At 39.5% G+C, this 22,075-nt stretch overlaps 2 protein-coding genes across 2 annotated transcripts in view; one reads left to right on the plus strand and one right to left on the minus strand.

Moving 5' to 3' along the window:
* Positions 1-754: 754 nt before the first annotated feature.
* LOC124862699 (sodium/myo-inositol cotransporter 2-like) lies at positions 755-10,416 on the plus strand. The gene is made up of 16 exons (XM_047356761.1): positions 755-1,795; positions 2,173-2,322; positions 3,644-3,715; positions 3,913-4,017; positions 4,099-4,158; positions 4,231-4,335; positions 4,424-4,529; positions 4,642-4,722; positions 4,809-5,014; positions 6,718-6,853; positions 6,935-7,042; positions 7,141-7,291; positions 8,647-8,815; positions 8,899-9,114; positions 9,287-9,416; positions 9,504-10,416. Exons 2-16 carry the CDS (start codon positions 2,173-2,175, stop codon positions 9,734-9,736), a joined length of 2,028 nt encoding a protein of 675 aa, XP_047212717.1. The 5' UTR covers positions 755-1,795; the 3' UTR covers positions 9,737-10,416.
* Positions 10,417-10,953: 537 nt separating this feature from the next.
* The window catches only part of LOC124862720 (rho GTPase-activating protein 17-like), a 29,168-nt gene continuing 18,046 nt past the window's right edge, over positions 10,954-22,075 (minus strand). The window contains exons 7-20 of the mRNA XM_047356793.1: positions 21,595-21,697; positions 21,220-21,288; positions 21,057-21,138; positions 20,301-20,428; positions 19,652-19,763; positions 19,482-19,563; positions 19,307-19,387; positions 18,800-18,913; positions 18,602-18,693; positions 17,049-17,184; positions 15,974-16,264; positions 15,289-15,410; positions 13,782-14,171; positions 10,954-11,884 (exon numbers count right to left, since the gene is read on the minus strand). Coding sequence (XP_047212749.1) covers positions 11,733-11,884; positions 13,782-14,171; positions 15,289-15,410; positions 15,974-16,264; positions 17,049-17,184; positions 18,602-18,693; positions 18,800-18,913; positions 19,307-19,387; positions 19,482-19,563; positions 19,652-19,763; positions 20,301-20,428; positions 21,057-21,138; positions 21,220-21,288; positions 21,595-21,697 — 1,954 coding nt within the window. The 3' untranslated portion in view covers positions 10,954-11,732. The remainder of the gene's footprint in view (positions 11,885-13,781; positions 14,172-15,288; positions 15,411-15,973; positions 16,265-17,048; positions 17,185-18,601; positions 18,694-18,799; positions 18,914-19,306; positions 19,388-19,481; positions 19,564-19,651; positions 19,764-20,300; positions 20,429-21,056; positions 21,139-21,219; positions 21,289-21,594; positions 21,698-22,075) is intronic.

A 22,075-nucleotide genomic window follows, 5' to 3' on the forward strand; every position in this document is an offset into this window, starting at 1 on the left:
TTAAAGCGGGCGCGGTGCAATTTGTGAAGGTTTAGCTGTGCTCCACTGTTAGATACTTATTAAAGTGTAACAGAGATGTATTGTGTGGTAACTGTACAGAATAAGACTGTGTAAATGATGTATATGCTACAACCTGGAGCTCCGTTTTTTTTTTTGGTCATTATTCGTGCGTTTCTGTATTTCTGTTGTATTTAACTGGATTTTAATGCGTTTCTGGGCCGAGTGTAGCAATAATCCAATGAGAGGACCGCGATGCTCTTTAGTTTATAGAGAAACAGATTTACCTTAATATTAAAAATAACTACAGTGCCTTGCAAAATTATTCACACCCCTATGGAGCTTTTCCCCATTTTGTCAAACTACAATCACAAACCTTGATGTATATTATTGGGATTTTATGTGACAGACCAACACGAGGTAGTTCATTACTGTGAAGTAGAAAGAAAATAATAAATTAAATAATTCGATTCAATTCAGCTTAATTTATATAGCGCCAATTCACAACACATGTCGTCTCAAGGCAATTTACAATGTCAATTCGATCGAATCATTCAGATTTCAAGTCAGGTACATACATTCCAATTAATCCTAACTATCAAACATCATTGAACAGTGCAGTCAGATTCAGTTATTTATTCAAATTGGTTAAAAGGTTTTTCTATCTAAGGAAACACAGCAGATTGCATCCAGTCAGTAACTTGCAGCATTCACTCCTCCTGGATGAGCATGTAGAGACAGTGGACAGTCACTGGCGTTGACTTTGCAGCAATCCCTCATACTGAGCATGCATGTAGCGACAGTGGAGAGGAAAAACTCCCTTTTAACAGGAAGAAACCTCAAGCAGAACCAGGCTCAGTGTGAGCGGCCATCTGTCACGACCGACTGAGGGTTTGAGGACCAAGAAATATATTTAAGGTTGTTGCTGTAATGTAAAAACAATGAGGAAAACTTCAAGGTCGATGAATATATTTGCAAGGTCCTGTATATAAATGCATACTGTAGTTTTTACTGTTTGAAGTGCAGTTGTTAAAAAAATGTTTAAACCACTATAAGCACTGTTTTCAAGTGATATAATATGTGCTGTTTTTTGCTTAAGTGACAGATTAAGTGACAAATGTTATATCTAAAGCACTGCTCTCCATTTATCATCTATAAAATATTACATCTGTATTTTTATTGTGACAAATAAATTCAGACAAATATAAAGAGTTCAATGAATGCTTTTGTTTGATTTTTCTAGAAATACTTTGTGTTGCACCAAAGAGAATAGACTGGTTTATAACATCAAACACATAATATGCTTGTGTTACTATATTCTCCAATGTTTTTTTGTGAATCTGTTTGTTTCTTTACAGCTGCTGCTTACGTGGCTTATTCCATCACTGCAAGCTGTGTGTCTGCAGAATCTGATATAAACAGTACTTTTTTGTGCCTGCAAGTCTCTTTTCTGATCACTACTAACATGAACTCAAACAGCCATTCCACTGTTCTGCTTTTACTTCGTCTCGTGAGTAGTTTCAATGAATTCAAACCTCTTGTAGCAATCAATCAGTCATTTACCGACATGATTAAGCTCTCTTTTACGCGCCTCCCTGTGAAGTGTAATAAATCTCTTACATTTTAACTAAACCTTGTTGTGCATGTGGGGAAAGTGGAGTTTGAACCTGGTGATGTGTGGAAATGGTTTCAAGACAAAGTCAGGTTACTGGGATTATCTTCGGGTTATTGATGCCGCATTGTGTGGGCACCAGGCAGCCCAGGTGGTATGAGACTCTGCAGGACAAGTTACTAAAAGGTGAGTTTATTTAACATTACAAACTCTCACACTCTGTAGTTTAAAGACTGTGTTGTAGGTTCTTCTGCAGCTGCTGATTTCACTCTGATAGCTGCTATGATTAAAGTTGATGTTTGCTTTTATGGCATAAATCTGCAAGAAGGGTCCAAAAATGAGATAACTGTGATGACTGCATTAAGAAATGTGTTAAAGCACATAACGGTATTATAAATATCAAATGTAAATGGCAAATAAAACAAGTGCCTTACATCTATAGATGTAGAATAGGGCAATACTTGGAAAAATGTAATGGAAATCTCCTTCTCTGGTTGAGCTGAGCAGATTTTCTTCTTCGTTCTCAGATTGAAATAACTTTTGCTGCATGTTCTGCTTTTCAGATGACCTACAAATATGCAGCTGGTGATGGAGCACCAACAACCAACATGCCCCCAACTCAGAAGCCCTCTTTTGGGAGCAACACCCTGGTCACTGTGGATATTGTGGTCCTGGTAGTATACTTTCTGCTGGTGCTGGCTGTTGGTTTCTTGGTAAGAAGAGCAATACCACAAATACTTTAAATGAGTAAAAAAAGTTATTTTTCAATGCTGAAAAAAGGGATTTACATTGCTATGAGCAATAAATGGCTTAAAAATAATAATATACCACATACATAAGTTTTTTTTTGGCTTTTTGCTATTTTTGCTATATCAAAAAGGTTAAGATTCTAGTTTTTGTTGTTAAATCAGGAACTTCTGTTGTTTTATCAGTAGAGTGTTTTTTCCCAGCCAATCCTTTGCAGCCTCCAACTTCCTCCTTATCAGTCTTTGAACTGTGTGAGGTCACGTGTTGGGCTGTCTGTTCATTTGACACAGATAAAAGGGAAAAAAATGACCAAAACATGGATGAAACAGGAAATTATGTCTTAATAGCTTATGTACATGATTCAGGATTCGATAATAGTTGCTTTTTTTTTTCTTTTAATAGAATAAAATTTTTTATAAACTTTTTATATTTCAGTAAAAACCTTTAAAAATAATAAAAACATTACTTACATCTGTGGAAACAATATTTAATTTATTAAATATATGATTTAATAAATGTCCTATAATTAAATAGGTTGATATTAATATTATGATTATTATATAATCTTTCAGTGCATTATATAAAGCATAATGTTTTAACATATAAAGAAAATCTTAAATTTATATTAATTAAATTTCACATTTAATAAATAAACGATGCTGTTCTTAAATTATGGATGTATTTCAATAATTATGAATTACTTTATTTACTGACATCCAGTTTTATTTTAATCATGAGTTATGTATAGGTGAAATTACCAGTGCAGGATTTACATTTTAAATTATCTTTGGAATGACAGAGAAATAAACCAACAGCAAAGCAGTCTTTGTACAAAAAATACACAGTATGCACTTTGGACATGATCACACATTCTGCTGCAGAATTAAACAGGGTTTTCATAAATAAAATAAAATCCATCTTAGCTTCTACAAGCCAGTTGCAATACATTAAAAGACACTGATGGGGTTTATTTTCTTAAAGAAATGTTTTATAGTATTAGAAATATTTTATCCTAAAACATGTTAAAGTACAAGGCAGCGCCCAGCGATCTTAACACCTCAGTTTCATCCACTTGTAACATTATAAAAAAAAACAAAAACATAATTAGTTCTCAGTTCTTCAGGACAAAGTTAATGGTGTAAAAATCACAAAGTGACAAAATGTGAGTAATATAGGTTGATTCTGGTATAATGTTTCAGATTAAACTGGGCACCTGTGTAACTTAGTTAGAGAACATGATTTCATCGTGACTTACACTAAACAATCTTCTTTCTTTTATTTAATTAGTCCATGTGGAGGACAAAGCGCAGCACGGTGGATGGATACTTCTTAGCTGGGAAGAGTATGACCTGGTGGCCTGTAAGGAAATTACCATCAAATCTTTGTAGGAAGAAAAAAGATCTATGACTGATTTTGTGATTTAAAAAATGAGTAGAAGAAGGTTAAATCCCTCATATAACATAGTTTTCCTTAATCACCAGTAGAGACAAACTGTTTTCCTCTTGAAAGAAACCGACCGGGTTGATCTAGATCCCAATTTCCTCGTCTATATTTAGGTGGGAGCTTCACTCTTTGCCAGTAACATTGGCAGTGGACATTTCATCGGTCTGGCTGGGTCAGGAGCCGCTGCAGGAATCGGGGCAATAGCCTATGAATGGAACGTAAGACATAGTATTTAATGTTATAAAGAAAATGGGAGTTAATATTCATTTTATGTCTTTATATTTGTTAAAAACAAACAGGGAATGTTTATGGTGTTGCTCCTCGGATGGCTCTTCCTTCCCATTTATATCTCCTCTGGGGTGAGTTTTGCACACAAACAGGAGTGAACTCTTGCATTGTGAGAGTAATTTCCAAGACACTCTCCTCTGCAGGTGACAACCATGCCAGAATATTTGCAGAAGCGCTTCGGCGGAAGAAGAACGCAGTTATTTATAGCAGTCTTGTCCCTGTTTATTTACATCTTTACAAAAATATCGGTATGGCCCAAATCCAGCAGGAATTTCTGTGTTTTGGTGAGAAATTGTATAAACCTGAATGTATTGTCAAATCATGTGTTGTGGTCAGGTCGACATGTATGCAGGTGCTGTGTTCATCCAGCTTGCTTTAAAATGGAATATCTACCTGGCCGTGGTGCTGCTGCTAGCAGTGACAGCTCTCTACACTGTAGCAGGTGATGTTTTTCCCTCCATCAACTACATTGTGTGAAATGTATCATTGTGTTGCAGCTTCTGTTTATTCACCAGCTGCTAAAGGTACTTTATGAGCCTTGTGTTGTGTTGCAGGTGGTCTTGCTGCAGTTATCTACACTGATGCAGCTCAAACTGCAATCATGCTGGCAGGAGCGCTCACCCTCATGGGCTTCAGTAAGTCACTGACCATGTCACTTTTCCGCCTTCTGCATTTTGTTTCCGTCTTTGTCCAACTCTCTTTTTTTTTTCTCCGCTCTGAGGTTTTGCTGAGGTTGGAGGTTGGGATGCTCTGATGGAGGGGTATTTCACTGCCATTCCCTCAGTTCGTGTACCTAACTCGACCTGTGGCATCCCTCGAGATGATTCCTTTCACATATTTAGAGACCCGGTGAACTCAGACCTACCCTGGCCTGGCGTTATTGTTGGCATGTCCATTCCCTCCATGTGGTATTGGTGTTCTGATCAGGTACTACAATAAAAAAAAATGTTTTTGGGAACTATTCCAGCATATGGTTCCTTGCAAAATATGTATAGGTCTTGAACTTTTTCACCTTTTAACATACTGTGTTTAATATGATCTCAACACAAAGTAGCATAAATGGGAATGGGGATTAAAATTATGCATAGTTTTCAAAATGTTTTACACCAAAAAATCTGAAAGTGTGACTTGCATTTGTCTTCAGTCCCCCTGAGTGAATACTGTGTCTCTATAATTACAGCTCCAGCTCCTGGGGTACGCCTACCACCAGCTTTACACATTTAGAGAATGAAATTTCTGTCCATTCTTCTTTGAAAAATAGGTCAAACTCAAGGACAGTCTCCATAAACACAAATTTTAAAGTCTTGCCATATATTTTCAATTAGCTTTAGGTCTGGACTTTGACTGGATCATTTAAGCACATGAATGCTTTGGTATAAGCCTTTCTATTGTAGTTCTGGCGGTATGTTTAGGTTCATTGTGGAAGGTGAACCTTCACCTCTGTTTTAAGTATATTGCATCTTGTAACAATTTTTAAACCAGGACTGTAACCAGGATTCCTCTTCATTTATCTTTATCCATCTTCCCATCAACTCTGACCCACTTCCCTGTCCCTGTAGAAGTAACAGATCCCCACACAGCATGATACTACTACCATCATCTTTCGTTGTACGTATGGTGTTGCCAAACAGCATTATGCATATAGGCCAGACATTTTCAGTTTTAGTTTCATCAGGTAGCACCACCTTCTTCCACGTATTTTTTGGCTTGTGGAAAACTGCAAGTAGGACTTCGTATAGCTTTTACCTCTTTCATATAGATTTGTTGAGTACATGACTAATACGTATTGTGTCTACTGATTTTTATAACCTAATCATACTTTGAGTTTCTCCACAACTTTTTCCCTGGCCTTAATGATGCTGTTTGTTCACTGATGTTCTTTAACAAACCTCTGAGGGCTTCACAGCATAGCTACATTTACACTGAGATTCAATCCCACACAAGTGGACTCTGTTTGCTGATTAGGTGACCTCTGAAGGCATCAGTTGCACTAGATTTGTTTTAGGGGTATTAATTGCAAGCGAGATGAATGTACGGAACTTCTCAGATTTTTATTTGTAACAAAGTTTAAAAAGCATTCATCTTCTTCCTTTTTCTGTGCACCGCTTTGTGTTGGTTTATCTTATTAAATCCCAATAAAATACATTGCAGTTTGTGGTTGTAATGAAGTTTGAATGTTTGAAGACTTTTGCAAGTCAATGTCTAGAACCCAATCAGAAAAGATTGGAACTATATGTAAAATTTGGATTATCAGAACAAGTTTTATCCTGTTAATTTAAATTAATTTGTTCATCTTTTAAAACGGGTATGAAAATTACACGCTGACCATGACGAGTCTTTGAAAGGTCCATATTTTACCCTTAGATTTAGCCTTTCTCAGAGTTCTTCTGAAAAACTTGTTGGCATATTTTGCTGTTCAAAAATGTACCACTTCACAGTAACAGTGATTAAGAGAAGAATGCACGGGTAGTTTAACTGATCATTTACTGTCTTATCAGTTAAGTGACAACAGTGAGTTATAGGATCACTGTACCCATTCTGATTTACTCTAAATAAAGTGTCTCAATGAGGATCTTAGTTACCCATTCACCACAACCTGGAAACTGAGAGTCTTCCTTGGTTCTCTGCAGGTGATTGTGCAGCGCTCTCTGGCTGCAAAGACTCTGACCCATGCTAAGGGTGGGTCGCTCCTGGCTGCATACCTGAAAGTTCTGCCTTTCTTTGCCATCATGCTCCCTGGGATGATCAGCAGGATCCTCTACACAGGTACAGATTAGGATTTATGGGATCAGTCAGGTTGTTTCAGTTTGTATTCTTCTTGTTCACTGTATGATAAATTGTGTATAGATGAAGTGGCGTGTGCAGACCCTGACCTGTGCAAACAGATTTGTGGGAATTCAGTGGGATGTTCAGACATTGCTTATGCCAAACTGGTTATGGAGCTTCTGCCTGCAGGTGAGACACTGGTTTTGATGTCACTTACTCTTTTTCACATTTTGCTTTAATGTAAACATTGCAAACACAGTCAACTACTTGCAACTCTTCCTTCTCAGGGCTGCGAGGTCTCATGATGGCTGTGATGATTGCTGCTCTCATGTCGTCTCTGACATCCATCTTCAACAGCTCTAGTACCATTTTCACCATGGATTTATGGAAGAGCTTCAGATCTCATGCTTCTGAATGGGAGCTCATGATTGTTGGGAGGTATGACTCATTTTAGCACCAGCACAAAGTACAGAAACTCACAGTATGAATAGATTTAAAAGGATTTTGGTGATTTTTGTAAATACGGTACAAACTAGGCAGTATTTTTAACAAAGAATATGTTTGTTTTTTTACTTTCAATTTGACCATCTAAGTCTTAATCCACAATTTATTCTCTTTATTGTAAAGTGTGTATTCTACTTTTCTATAAACCAATACAAAGTAGTTTTTTTTTACTAATTTCTGAAAAGAAACTACTATTAAAATGGACTAAAATCTGATAAGTGTGGTCCCTTTTACTCCTAAATAAAATCCATTGCAACAAATTCCCCTCAGAACTTTTTTAATTAGTCAACTCTTATGGGAGAATTACAGCTATTAGTCATGCATTTGGTAAAATTGGCATTGACCCACTGGGCAAGGAGGATGGCATTGTTTAAAGAAAGCCATCAGAAGTTATGTTTAAAGTTTGCCACAAAGAATAAAGGAGATAAAGAAAAAATGAGGAAGAATGTGCTCTGGTCAGATAAGATCAAAATGTAACTTTGTTTGTGTCTACATGAAACCACATGTCACAGACAAAAATAAAACTGCACATCACCCTGAACACATCCTCACTGTGAAACATGGTGAGGCAGCAAGATGCTTTGGGCATGCGTTTCATCAGCAGGCACAAAGAGGCTGGTCACAGTTGTTAGTTAGTTGGGACGTTGTATGGAGCTAAATACAGGGCAATCCTTGTGGTGGCCGCAGAAGACCAGAAACTGGGGCAGAAGTTCACCTATTAGCAGCCCCAAACAGCCAAAGATACAACAAAATTGTTTTGATTAAAGCATGTCCATGTATTAGAATGGCCTAGTTCAAGTGCAGACCTAAATCTAATTACAAATCTGGGGCAAAACTTGAAATTGGATGTTCATAGACTTTCTCCATCCAATCTGACAGAGTGTGAGCTGTTTTGTAAAGAAGAATCAATACTTGCAGCGGTAATGGCAGCCAAAGGAGGTTTAACAAAGTATTGAATAAGTGACACTTTATCTTTTTTAGGTTTCTGTTTGTAAAAGAATTTGAAAACCATTTTTATGCAGTGCTTTGTCTAAAATCCCAATAAAATAAATAGTAATTTGTGGTTTTGATGTAATAAAATTAAAATTGTTTGAATACTAATGCATGGTACTGTACTCCCAAAGTAATGACTTTTCCAACTGTTTCCACATTAATCTTTATAAATTGAGTTTAACAACAAAGCATCTAGTGATGCTGATATTTTACACATTGAGTCATCATGTCACCCTCACAGACCTGAGCTGCATTACTTAACATTTAAATCTTTAAACTGTGTGTGCATGCTGCAGGGTGTTTGTGCTCGTCTTGGTGGCGGTATCAGTGCTCTGGATTCCTGTTGTCCAGGCTAGTCAGGGAGGCCAGCTCTTCATCTACATCCAGTCCATTAGCACCTACCTGCAACCTCCTGTGAGCATTATCTTCCTCATGGGCTGCTTCTGGAAGAGGACTAATGAGAAAGTGAGGAGCTACAGCTTCAGAGTGCATTTACAACTGAGCCCTTCTGATGTATTGTGCTTATAGTAGGATGTTCTGTCATGCAGGGTGCATTCTGGGGTCTCGCCATTGGTCTCACTGTGGGCTGCATACGCATGTTGTTGGACTTCATCTACCCTGCACCACTGTGCTTTGAAGAGGACGACAGGCCCAGCGTGCTAAAATACGTCCATTACCTCTACTTCTCTATGCTGCTGTCATTCATCACCCTGGGTGTGGTAGTTATAGTCAGTCTGGCTACTGAGGAACCCACTCCAGAACAGGTGACGCTGCAGTCTAGCCTTTTCTCTGCTGGTTCTCTTTGTTTACACCCATACAGAAATAAAATTATAAAATTTACCCGCATCGCCACTGGGTGTCAATAATGTGTTAGGATACATGTTGAAGCAGACTCCAGCAGTGACATAAGTTCTCACTGCTTTACTTTTTAAACAGATAAGTCGTCTCACTTGGTACACAAGGTTTGATCCAGTGAAGCCAAAAGAGCAGGTGATCCCAGTGGAGCAGAGACATACAGGAGGAGACGCAGAGAGCAGAAATGGACAAGCTGGCCATCAAAGGAGAGGTCTGTCTCTGCTGCATATCTTGACACTTCTCCTTTCCAACTGGCTTATTAACAGTTTTTTTCCATATATTTCACTGACCCTGGCAGACTCTGCTTCATCTGTGTCCAGCGCTCCCAGTCAGTCCAGGTTCATATCCGCCATCTACTGGTTGTGTGGGATGGAGAGGCGACGGGAGGCGGACAGCAACACTGTGACTCCTCCTGCCCCCGAGCAGATCATCTGCACTCTGGATGAAAAGCCAAATCTGCGGCACCTTGTCAACAGCAACCTCATCATTTGCCTTTCTGTAACCGTCTTCATCATCGGTTACTGGGCTTGATGGGCAGAACTCTATGCAATTCCTTATGAAAGTATTCCTACCCTCGAGACTTTTTCACGTTGCAGCCACAAAGGCCAATGCATTCTATATAAGGAGCTTTATGCAATAGATCATTTTGAAGTAGAGGGAAAATGTTAGTTTGGCATGTATTTCTATTCCCCTTACTCAGATACCCCTAAATTAAATCCAGTGCAACCAACTGCCTTCAGAAGTTGGCAAATTAGCAAACAAAACATAACTGTATGTAATTTAATCTCAATATAAACCCAGATATTCTGTGAAGGCCTCAGAGGTGAGATAGAGAACATTAGAGAACTAACAGCATCATGAAGACCATGGAAGGAGGCGAGGCTTAAAGTTGTGGAGAGGTTTAAAGCAGGGTTAGATTAGCCTTGAACATCTCATGGAGCACCGTTTAATCCATCACCTGACAATGAAGAGTATGGCACAACTAACACTGACTAGCCCCATGGGGAAACATGGCAGTGGCAACATAATACTGTGGGAATCCTTTTTTTTCCAGCAAGCACAGGGAAGCTATGGAAAGATGGACACAAATGCGGGGAAAGAGTGGACAAGACCTTCAGTCTCTAGTCGCATAAGATGCAGATTGAGTTTTCAGATGTTAATTTGTGCAAACAAAATAAATAAAATGAAACCCTTGCATAATTTTTTCATAATCATGTTCTCTTGTGTTGGTGTACGGCGAATGGACTTAACTTTTAAAGCATTTTCCAGTCATACCGACCACCTGAAGCGATGTCTGTACACCAGAGCCACGTTACACTCTAACAAGCGCACACGTTCATCCACCAATACATGGGTTTGGTCTGCAAACAGGGGTAGCAAGCTGGAATCAAACCCACAACTTGCTCTTCCCATTCAGCCACAGTCTCCATAAAAATACATTAAACCTTGTGGTCATGTTGTGACACAATGTGAAAATATTTGCAGTGGTACAAATACTACATGTATACCTTATGGACAGATTTAAATGTTTTATGGTACCTGGAGTTTAAAAAACCCCCAGATAGTTCAATTAAGTTTCTAAAACGCTTTGTATTATTTTTAATCTTGTTTTAAAAAGAATATGTTTTACTGGGAAAGTATCTATAGTTGCAAAAATTGAGAAACTTCTTTAAATTATGGTCAAAATTGTGTATAAAACTCTTTAATTATGAACAGCTACGATGCAGAAAAGACAAGCAAACTCGTAGTAAAAATCATACTCAAAAAAGGATTTTAATTGTTCTCCAGTATTTGGTCGAAGCTTTGATTTTGGTGTAAGAGTGATTAGTTACAAATGGAAAAAGATTGTCCCTTTTAACAATAAAATCAAATGTTGAAGCATTAAGTAGGACTTTTCCTTTTAAAAATCAGCTTAGGGGACATGAAATAAAATCCTGATTTAAAAATAAGAAAATCAAACCGCACCCTGTTGTATTACTCAAGATATCTCTGTAAAATTGCCTGAAACCGCGGCAACATGCTCTGAACAGGCCTTTAGCGGAAGACAACTGCATATCTTATTGCACCCTTCCCAAAAAGTATTTGGTCACTGCAACGTTTAATGTGCTAAAGAAGTTAAAATGATCTTTAGCTCTTTAGCCATGTCTTAATACCTTCCTGCTGAGTCTGAACATTACACTGACACAGGTAAGATGAAACTGCAAACCCTGGAAAGTGAAAATGCAGTTTAGTTTTATGATAAATAGGCATCAGTTTGAATTCAAACCTTCTCATCCATACCTTGTAGGTTAAAAGGGTAAAACAAAGCTAAAACCGCACTCCGATGCTCGTCTCCAAAAGAAACTGACATAGTTAAGCTGCTATATAAATGAGGTCCTTTAAGCTTTGGCTCTGCAATCCAGTCTCTGAACACTCAGCATATCATACAGCAAAATGAGTTCAATGTGATGGCTGCACAGGGGTTTTGTGGTTTAATACCCCTACTGTATAACGAGGCTTAGATTAACGATAAAAGCTAGAGCATCTTTTACAGAGCAGTATTCTCTGTCTCGATGTGACGGTTTAGGTGCAGGGTCGGGGTGGAGGTGGGCTCTTGACCAGCAGAGCCCATCACTTGTTGCTCCTCGATCACCTGAGGGACAAAAGCTTTTCCGATCTTCTTTATAACCAGGTTTCCATCTGTAAAAAAAAAAAAACAATCACCAAACACATCATGAAATAAGCAGCAAACAGCTGCACATGCACACCACTGCAAACGCCACATTCTTTAAGACACCAAGGACTCCTCTGCAAACATCATCAATACTTCTAATTATTGTTAAAGGTTTTTTTGAGTTTCCTTGGTGTGTTAATCTGTAAATGCAATAAAAAACGTTGCATAGATCTGTGCAAAACCATTGACCACGGAAAATAAACAGTTTAAACCTGTTTAGAAGCATGTTTAGTCATCACAGCAAAGCAGTTCAAACTATACCTAAATGCAAGCGTATTAGGAACAGACAAATGGACAAAAACATGCCTTCAGACATAAACATACATGTGCATCTTCATAAAAGAATATCATCAAAAGATTCCTCTTCTAATTAGTGTTATTTACTTTGTGCATCTGGAGACTGAAATTTTGGCCCACTCTACTTTGCAAAGCCTCAAGTCTTTTGCAGCTCAATCCTTTCTTTGGATATTCCTCTGTATTTACCACCACCCATCTTCTCATGAACTCTGAAGAGCGTCCTATACCAGCTAAAAAGCATTCCCACAGCACGATGCTGCCACCACCGTATTTCCCTGTGTGTATGGTCTGATCAAAGTGATTTACAGTATTAGTTTTCTGCCACAATCAGCATTTCAGAAGCAGGGCAAAAGTTCCGTTTTTAGACATTTTTACACCATTCATACTTTTGAATGATTACAAAAGTATGAATGGTGAACGATTAAACCTTTTTCCTTCCTCTTCACAATAATGCACCTCTTTGTGTTGGTAAATCAGATTAAAGAAGAAGAAAGTCACTGACACCTCAAAAAGGTCATTGTTAAAGGAGTTAGCTCCTCAGAGTGCTATGTTCAAGCATATCAATGGAAAGTTGAGTGGAAGGAATAAAGTGTTGTAGAAAAATTGCATACGCAACAGGGATAACTGAAACCCCTGAGAAAATTGTTCATCAAAAACCTTTTCGAAAATAGACAGAGAATCCTTTTCTATGGTCTTATGTTATATTTTGATTTTACGAGAAACATTATTTTGTGTTTTCACTGACTGTAAGCCATATCTTTCAAAATGTAAACAATGAAACATCTACATGAGTTTCAGTATTTACATTTATTTGCTGAAACAAATCAACCTTTGAATGATAACATAATTTATTGAGATGCACTTGTATCCATCTATGTTACATGAATTAGACATTCAATGGAGCTCTAGTTGTTTTTCCATACAGACGCACAAACATGAAGCAGCAAAAAGGGCCAAGACACCAGCCAATGGGAACCTTACCATCACCTGCCCGGCAAAGCTCATCTTACAGGCAGGCCGGCAGCTCAGACATCTGCAATGTTTACACACATTTCTTGTCATGCTTTAGATCACCACAGTCCTATTCAGTGTGACACAAATCGAGAAAGTGAAACCAGAAGAAGCCAGAAATCTAAATAAAGCAGCACCTTAAGAGGAAGCTATAGATGGTTATTGGCAGACGAGCAGAGGGGGAAAAAAACTATTTAGACGCTGAAACACTGTCACAAAGAAAAACATGTCTGGAGATGTTTTCTTCGCTTCAACTTGGACCAAAAGAAGAATGATTTAATAAAAATGCCAGAAAAACCTAAACAACTTGCAAAATCTGACACATTCAGCTACCTTTATGAGGCAAATGTCATAAACATGCATCTGGAATGATAACAATCCGCACTTAATACATTTGACCTAATAACAGAGCTTGCACTTATGACAACTTCATGTAAAAAATGTCTGCCTGATAAATTTATATAAACAATTTTCTTTTTACAATTTTTTGCTGTGTATAACTGAAAAATATGCATTGAATATTCTGCATCTGTACCTATCGAATCCTTTATTTACCTGTTATGATCTTGGATGCAGAGTTGCAGACGCCATTACCGTTGTCATTAGCTGCAGGCTGTGGTGGTGGAGGCATGCTGGGTCGTGGTCGCGGCTTTGGAGTGGGCCTGGAGGGGCGAGGAAGAGATCCAGTGTGGTATGACGGTGGAGTATCGGGAGGAGTGGGCGTTCTTGGGGGTGGGGGCGAGGGCTCGCGGCCTCCCTGCGCCGGCTGGTGGGCTAGAGGAGGCTGTGGCGGTGGATGGCTCGGGGCTTGGATGACATCTTTGCTGGAGTGACGACGGGATGTGAGGGGTGGGTGACTGGGAGAACTGGGCAGCTGGGGGCTACTGGACTGAAAAGCGTATGGGCTGGGCTGTTTGGGTGGAGCTGGTGCCTGCTTTTTGGTGCCTTCAAAGCAGAGGATCAAAAAGATATTATTTATACCCCTTGAACCCTTGCAACCATAAACTACAAAATATTTTACTGAGATTTTATGTGACGAATCAACAAATGGTAGCACATAATTGTAAAGTGAAAGGAAAATGATAAATTGTATTCAACATTTTTTATCAAATTGGAATCTGAAAAGTGGGTATTGTGTACTTGTATTCAATCATGCCCAAATCAATACTTTGTCCCTGCTAAAGAAAAGTGTACCCACAGCATGATGCTACCAACACCTTGTTTCGCTGTGGGAATGGTGAATTCAGGGTGATGTACAGTGTTAGTTTTGCCTCTGGCCCTCCGAGAACCTTTTACTGCAATTACAGGGTGTGTATCTACCACGTTTGCACATTTAGAGACCTAATTCTATCTTCTTTGCAAGACGGAGCAAGATCAGTCAGATTGATGGAGAGCTTTCAATAACAGCTTTTAATAAATGTCTAGCCACCGATTCTCAGTAAGATTCAGCTCTAGACTTTGACTAGGCCATTCTATGCTTTGATCTAAACCATTCAATTGTGGGTTTGGCTGTATGTTCAGGGTCATTGCCTTATTGGAAGGTGAGCATCATAGTTTTTGCATCCTCTATCAGATTTTCATCCAGGACTGGCCTGCATTTAGCTCCCTCCTTCTTTCTATTAACTCTGACCAGCTACCCTCCTGAGGAGTAACATTGCCACAGCATGATGCTGCCACCACTGTGTTTCATTGTAGAAAGTTATGTTCAGGTTAATGTGCAATTTTAATTGTTCACCACAAAGTGTTCTGCATGTTTGCCAAACAACACAATTTTGGTCCAATCTAAACAGATCACCTTCCTCTGCAGGAAGAAGATCTGTTTGATTTAGGGGAAAATGGGTTGCAAATACAGCTCAGTCACTGTTTTTTAGATATTGTTGAAAACCATGTATCATTTTTTTTCCATTTCACAGTTACGTGCTTATTTATGTTGCTTAATCACATAAAATCCCAATAAAATAAACTGTAGTTTGTGATTGTAGCGGGACAAGAAGTGAAAAAGTTCAAGAGGTGTGAAAACAATGCGCTGTAAACAGGATATGAGAGTGTACACTGTTCTCACCTCTGCGGATTATATGTGGACTCGGCCCTCTTGACCCACCCTGTGACAGCGTGGTCCCGACTGTAAGATGGGGTGAACCATTCCTCTGCGGAGGAGGGGTGGATGTGGGCTCACGGGCTTGGCTGTTGAAAAACAACAGAGCAAAACATTACTAGTAGCCCACTTTCTACTCAAGACATTATACAGGTGCAAAATCAAAACAAATCATGCACACAAACAACGACGAACACATATTCCATCCATGATGAAGGTCAAAACAAGAGTAATGAACCAAAGAAAGAGAAATTTAGGTAACAAGATGCAAAAAAAAGTCAGGAATTGCAAACACAAAACTGTTTCAGTAATGTGTTGCATGCAAAATGAAAAAGGCCATGAACCAGTAAAGCACTGGAACGTCCTGGTAAGCACAAAATATCTTTAAAAATAGGTTCATCATCGCAAGCAGAACAGAGAAGAAAACAAAGCGCATGATCAAAGCATAACATGATTGCAATGAAGTCTTAATTACTGAAGCCAAATTAAATGTTGTGCATGAAGTAGAAATTATTATTCAAAGAGATCCAGAGTGATTCTTACAGTTACCAACAAGACACATGGCAAACACAAAGGGTAGGCGAGCTCCTGATTGGTTGACTGGCTGTGAGCGGACGATGGAGTACTGTTGCGACCTCAGCTCGCTCCTTACCTGCTGTCCTCGGCGCCGAGGAGCATTACAACCTGAGGTTGAACAGCGGCTGCTTGGACCCCACCCCCTTGAGCTTCACCACCTCCGCCACCACCACCAGCAGCACTCAGACCCAGCTGCTTAGCCTCTGGAGCTGGCGACTGAACCTGGGGGGACTGCGGCTCAGGCTGGGAGGGACCACCGGTTTCCAGAGGGGGCAGTGTGGGTTGGAAGGTGGGTGAGGTTAGTTGTGTCTGCTTTCTATTTACAGTGCCGGTTCTGCGTGGAGTGGGCTCCGGTTTGTTAACAGGGCTACGAAGGAGGGGGAAAGGGGAGAGAGTTCAGGAGGGCAAAACCAGATGCCAACCAAATATAGTGATGGAGCAGGAGAACCAGAAAGAGACAGCGAGGGGAGTGAGAGACTGTGCGAAACATACAAAGAGACGCTACTTCCTGAGTGCAGTGAAACCAGGCAAGGCAGAAATACCCAAAAAGGACAAAAAACCACATGACAGTCACCTTTGAAACAGAGCAACACTGGGCTGCACTCTCACTGCTAGAATAAAAGATACAGAGGCGACACCAGAGAAACAAAAAGCAACACAGGAAGCCCACACAAAATATAAACCTACAGAGAGAGCTAAGCTTTAATTGAAAATTAAAAAGATGACAAGAGTACAGAACAGTAATACAAAGAGATATAGACAAAATCATAACCCAACAACGAAGTTTCTTTAAAATGTCTATAAAAACAAAAAAGTGTTTCGTTACCATGAGTATGAAACTGTACGTGATTAAACTGTTGTGAAATCTCACGAACAATTCAGAAAAAAAGTGCACGGTTTACAGAAAACATCATCCCTTCTTTCATAAGTCAGTAACTGAATTCATTAAGGCTACATCCTGCTATGGCACAGCTTTGAAGTCTGGGCTAGGCAGATCTTCAGTGGGCGTCTCGGTGACTGTGACGGACTCGTCGGCCACTACGTAAAGGGCCGACACTGCCGGGCCCCGCGACTCCTGTCTGCTCAGTGTCTTGGGGCGGGAAGGTAGGCCGAGAGGCAGGCTGAGGCTGAGGTTGGGACGAGACGTGTACCTGTCTTTACGGGGCGTGTGAGAGTCCCCGTCGTGCCCAGTGCTGCCGGGGCGCTTCCTGTCCAGCCCGGGTTCCAGGTCTGGGGTTGGTGGGTGGCTGGGCATGGAAAACATGCCTGTAACATTGAAGTCCACCTCTGACAAAACAAGAGCAGTTAATATAGGTAAATCAACTGTTCATTGTCACATTGCAACAAACCTCAGTGTATATTACTGAAGACAAATGCTTGCTACTTCCCAAGTTTGGGTGTAAATGCTAGTATGCAGAGTGTTCTGTTTAGATAAGAGTAAAGGTATCTTTTTAGCCTGCATCCATAACACTGTGTGGAGGAAAACTAACACTGCACATCACCCTGAATAAATCATCCCAGCAGTAAAACATGGTAGTGGTAGCATCATGCTGTGGGGAAAAACCAATCTGACTGCGCTTGAGCTATTTTGAGAAGAAGAATAACGCAATAATTTTTAGACTTCACATATGGAAAGCTGGTAGAGACCCTAAAACATTTGCAGCTATGACTGGAGAGAAAGGTGGTTCTGAAACGTCTCAGGGGAGCCGAACAGAAATGCACATCGTGTGTTTCTGAGTACCATGTATCCTTTATGTCCACTTCACAATTATGTGCTACTTTGTGTCGATCTATCTCATAAAATCTGGTGGTTTTTTAACGCATTATTAAAAAAATTATCTGATTAATTTAATTAGGGGTTAATTAGGGCTAATTGCAATTATTAGGATTTTTAGCAAAAGACAATATTTGACAAAATAAGCAAAGTTTTTCCATTCAAACCAATTATGGTTGATGACCGAACCAATTAATAACATATGCGGTTTGTACTATGATAATGCACAGCAATTTATACCTTTACTTAATGGAAACTGCAATGTTGTGGCTATGTTTTCACACTGTGATTCCTCCACCCATACAGATCCAGATGCAGTTATGTTTAAAATGCCTTTTTTGCTCCTTCACACTTTAAAAAGTCATGCAACCATGTTGGGGGAAAAATATCAATATTTTTTAAAACTGGGTTTCCATCATGTAGTTTCTGTATTTTACAATCAATTCTGGACAGTGTCGCTGCATCTCTGTTTACATTCAACAGTGTGATTACATAGTTTGTTTTTCTGTAATTCATTAATCAAAATTAACAGATCTAAGTCACTGCCCCAAAGAAATCTGAATAAAAACATTAAATGTAAATCTTGTGACATGACAACAAGTGGGAACAAATGTACTGCACTGTATGTTTGGGTTTTACACGCTAGTTTACAGATTGTATTTTAAAACATCTTTTCTGGGAACATACAGAGAATGAACTGTTGCACGGCTCTACGATTTAGTAATATAACTTACAAACAAACAGTTTGAGGAAACATCAAAACAAAATACTGCAAATACTCAGCTGCAGGCAGCTGGCTGCATGCAGCACACACTAGTGAAGCAGCAAATAGAAATCTGTTCTCTTTCCTGTTGTTGAACCAGACCTATTTGAGTAAAATAGAAAGAACTAGAGCTGTATTACTGCAAGCACAACGAAGAGATGTTTTACCTTCAGGGAAGAACCAATCAGCATGTTGGATGATGGGTTCTATGATGGCCACAACATGGACAGACGTAGCTGCTGCCATCTCTGCCAGCGTCCTGCGTTTTACCATAGCAGCAAAATAAAAAAACAAGTACATCAAGCAAGCCATTAGTTTATGTACTTTAGAATTAAGAGAACTACAACAAAGAAAGTGTCTTTTACCCCTCTGTTTTTGCCCAGAGCAGGTTAGGCCCCAGGACGATAGCGATGTTGCTAGGAGTCATTTTATTGACCTCACTTTCCTGAGCCAGTTTAGCCAGGAACTTCACCAGATACCTGCAAAAAAAACCATTAACCTAATAAGTATAAGAAACAATGTTGCTTTTACAATCCAGTTTATAAACTGATAAATATGAGACTTACAAGTCCCTAGTGTTGGCTGTAATTGAATAAAACATTTATTAGAGTTACCATCAAACTACACTATGACCTCATATCTACAATGAATTAGGTCCTCCTTGCATCCTTCACCATGTTTTACCAGAAGCAACAGATACTGCTTCTAAAAATACATTTTAAATCTAAATTTTCCACAGCATACAAGCTTGAATTCTACTACATTTTTAAAGAAAAACAAGCTCTAAATTTGAAGCAATGTTAATGTAATTTCCAGATTTTATTTTTCAGGGTTCTTCCAACTAAGTGAAACATTTCTGAGGGTGATCATACTTAAAGTTAGCTTTGTGAGCCTTTGGCAAATGGTCACATGCCACCCAAAGGGCTTGGAGCCTCGAGGCGGTGTCAGATATGCTAAAAACACACAGAAAACAGTTGGAAACATGCAACATGTATTTTGCAGGATAACAAAAGTTGCATCTGTGTTTGTGTGTGTATGCTTTATTACTTGGAGGCCTGTATCCACTCATCGTACAGGCTAAATGTCATTAGAGGCTCAGGTAGTTCCCTGAGGTAGGACTTCAGGGCTCCTGTAAAAAGCACAAAACTACTATAAGAAATTTAAAAAAACAGTATCAGCAGCTTTTACTTTTCATTAAACTGCAGCGGAGGTTGTACCAGCAACTGCGTGTGGGTCTGAGTAGAACTCCTCGAGCTGTGAGGTGGAACAGTCCAGAGCTGCTTTCAACTTTTTAAGCTTTGAAGCTCCGGCAGCAATCCGGAAAAGTCCCTGGGAGGAACATGAGTAGGAAAAAAAACAGCACTGATGAGTATCTGCACCCAGCTCTGGGTTTCACCTTAACAAATCAAGAAGCTAGAGCAGGGCTAGGAACAGGAAAGAAGAAGTAGATATCTGCCAGAAACAAGAGAGGAACTGTTCTGTCTCTGTCTGTCTGAGCACCAGACAGACACAGCACAATAGTTTGGTTTCACTTCATAAAAAAGGCTTTAAATCACACTCTACAGGGAGTTCAGCAGTACTGTTACATTTTACGTGTGCAACAGCAGAGAGGCTAATGGATAACAGATGTCCACACATACACTGGTTTTATCCCTGCAGAACCAAGACTAGCTGACCAAAACCTGGCAACAGACGTTTCCAGACTGTAGATGACGTCATTCCCAGATCTTCTTCCAGCTCGAAACGGGGATTTCATAGCCACAAATTTATGTCCAAATTGTGGTTAATAACAAATCGACTTTGCCCCCAATTTAGCGTTTTTATTTATTTCTTCTTTTTTTTTGACTGCCTTCCCTTCATCTTCACCTCTTCCCTCATGCCGGTCTCCAGCAGCATCATGACGCAGGCCTCTAGGGGCAGAGCAATCTCTCGGTTGCTCTTCTTCAGGTGCTCCTCCAGCGCCGTGCCGAACGCGGGCTTCTCCATCCATGAATCTACGTGAATGAAAAACGTTTCCATTTCAGAAGCAATCAAACTATAAACAGTGGTTTCTTTATGTGGCTTTTAGTCGGATTATTAAGCAAATTAGGTTGCATTTTTGGCTGCGTTTATATAGTCTCACATTAGCATGATGTTAAGTTTCTAAGACGTAGCTATACTGTAGAAAAACACTATAAACTAGGGCTTGCGCCTATCTCCAGTGGTCATTGGGCAAGAGGCAAGGTACACGTCAATCAATTATAAATTGAGCTCAACTAACTTTACTGACATGACTGGATACAAAAAGGGGATAGTCTGCCTCCCCGAGTGTTTAATAATTGTCTTATCCAGTCTGTCCAACTGATAACTGACAGCCCGATTTATGATTTTAGTGGTTTCATTTCTGTTTGTCAGTTAGATCTCTCTCCTATTCTGTTTTTCTTCAGAGAAAATGAAACTCTCATGATTTCACACAAAGAGCCACTTAGCATTGATCTGACATTCAGAAGTAATCTATCTCACTGATGTGCTTCTACTGAGCTGACTAAAGAGCAATTGGACCATGTTGATGCTACTGCCCAATAAAGCAACCATTCATAGATTCAGATTTTTGTTATGCCGTAATTGTGCAGACGTCCTCACCTTGCTGTGTTTGGATGGTGGGAAGAGCTGCTTCCAGCGCTACCAGAGACTTCTTGTGATACTCTGCTTGGGCCTCTAATAACTGCAACAAACACAAAACTCTATCATCCATGAATCATCCATCCGGATTCTAGTCTAAACTATTCAACTTTGATGCACCCACCATGACATAATAGCGTGCGTATTCTCCCTCCCTTGAGGCAAAGTGGTACAGGTCTGCAGAGAGCTGGTCCTGCAGGATGAATGAACATTTATTATTCATACACAGCAAACGTGACGGCATCTTTAACCTTTGTTCCGTGTATGAACCGTAAACTACTCATTATGACACTGATGAACCCCAGATGACAAAGCTTTGACCTTTAATTATACTGTGTCATTAATAACAGGCCTGGGAGGATTGTCCTGAGCCGTTCCTGTTACAAGACCTCCTTTGTTCAGCCGGTTCATTAACCCAAAGAATGTACACCTACTAGCTCAGACGAGTCTCCACTAAAATCTATATACAGCAGATTACTTCACTGTTACTGATTGTTACCTTGCATATTTCTACTTTATTGAGAGCTTCGTCCATCTCATCTTTGAGTGAGTCTAATTTAGCTGCCATGGCCTGGTTGTTGGACTTTGTTGCCTGATACCACCTGAAGGACACAAAACATATCAGACATTACAACATGTAGCTGAAAACAGATATTTATACACAACCTTTTTTTTCCTCATTATCTGATATTAAATCAAACTAAACCTTTCTTGTTTTAGATAAATAGGAATTATTGAAAATCTTTGTTTAAACTTTGTTCAAATCAGCAAACACTCTGATTTAAGGCAACACCCGAAACGCACTGCTTCATTCTATGACATCATATAAAAATAATCTACAGCTTATATAAAAATAAATCAGCCAAGGTTTTAAAAAGAGAATTTTGGACCTCCACAAGCCTGGTTCATATTCGGATACATACATCTGTATACAGCTCTGGAAGGAGACGGGTTCTGTGCCCCAAAGGTGAACATATCTT

This window comes from Girardinichthys multiradiatus, chromosome X, assembly GCF_021462225.1.
Source record: "Girardinichthys multiradiatus isolate DD_20200921_A chromosome X, DD_fGirMul_XY1, whole genome shotgun sequence".
In the NCBI taxonomy this organism is placed as follows: Eukaryota; Metazoa; Chordata; class Actinopteri; order Cyprinodontiformes; family Goodeidae; genus Girardinichthys; species Girardinichthys multiradiatus.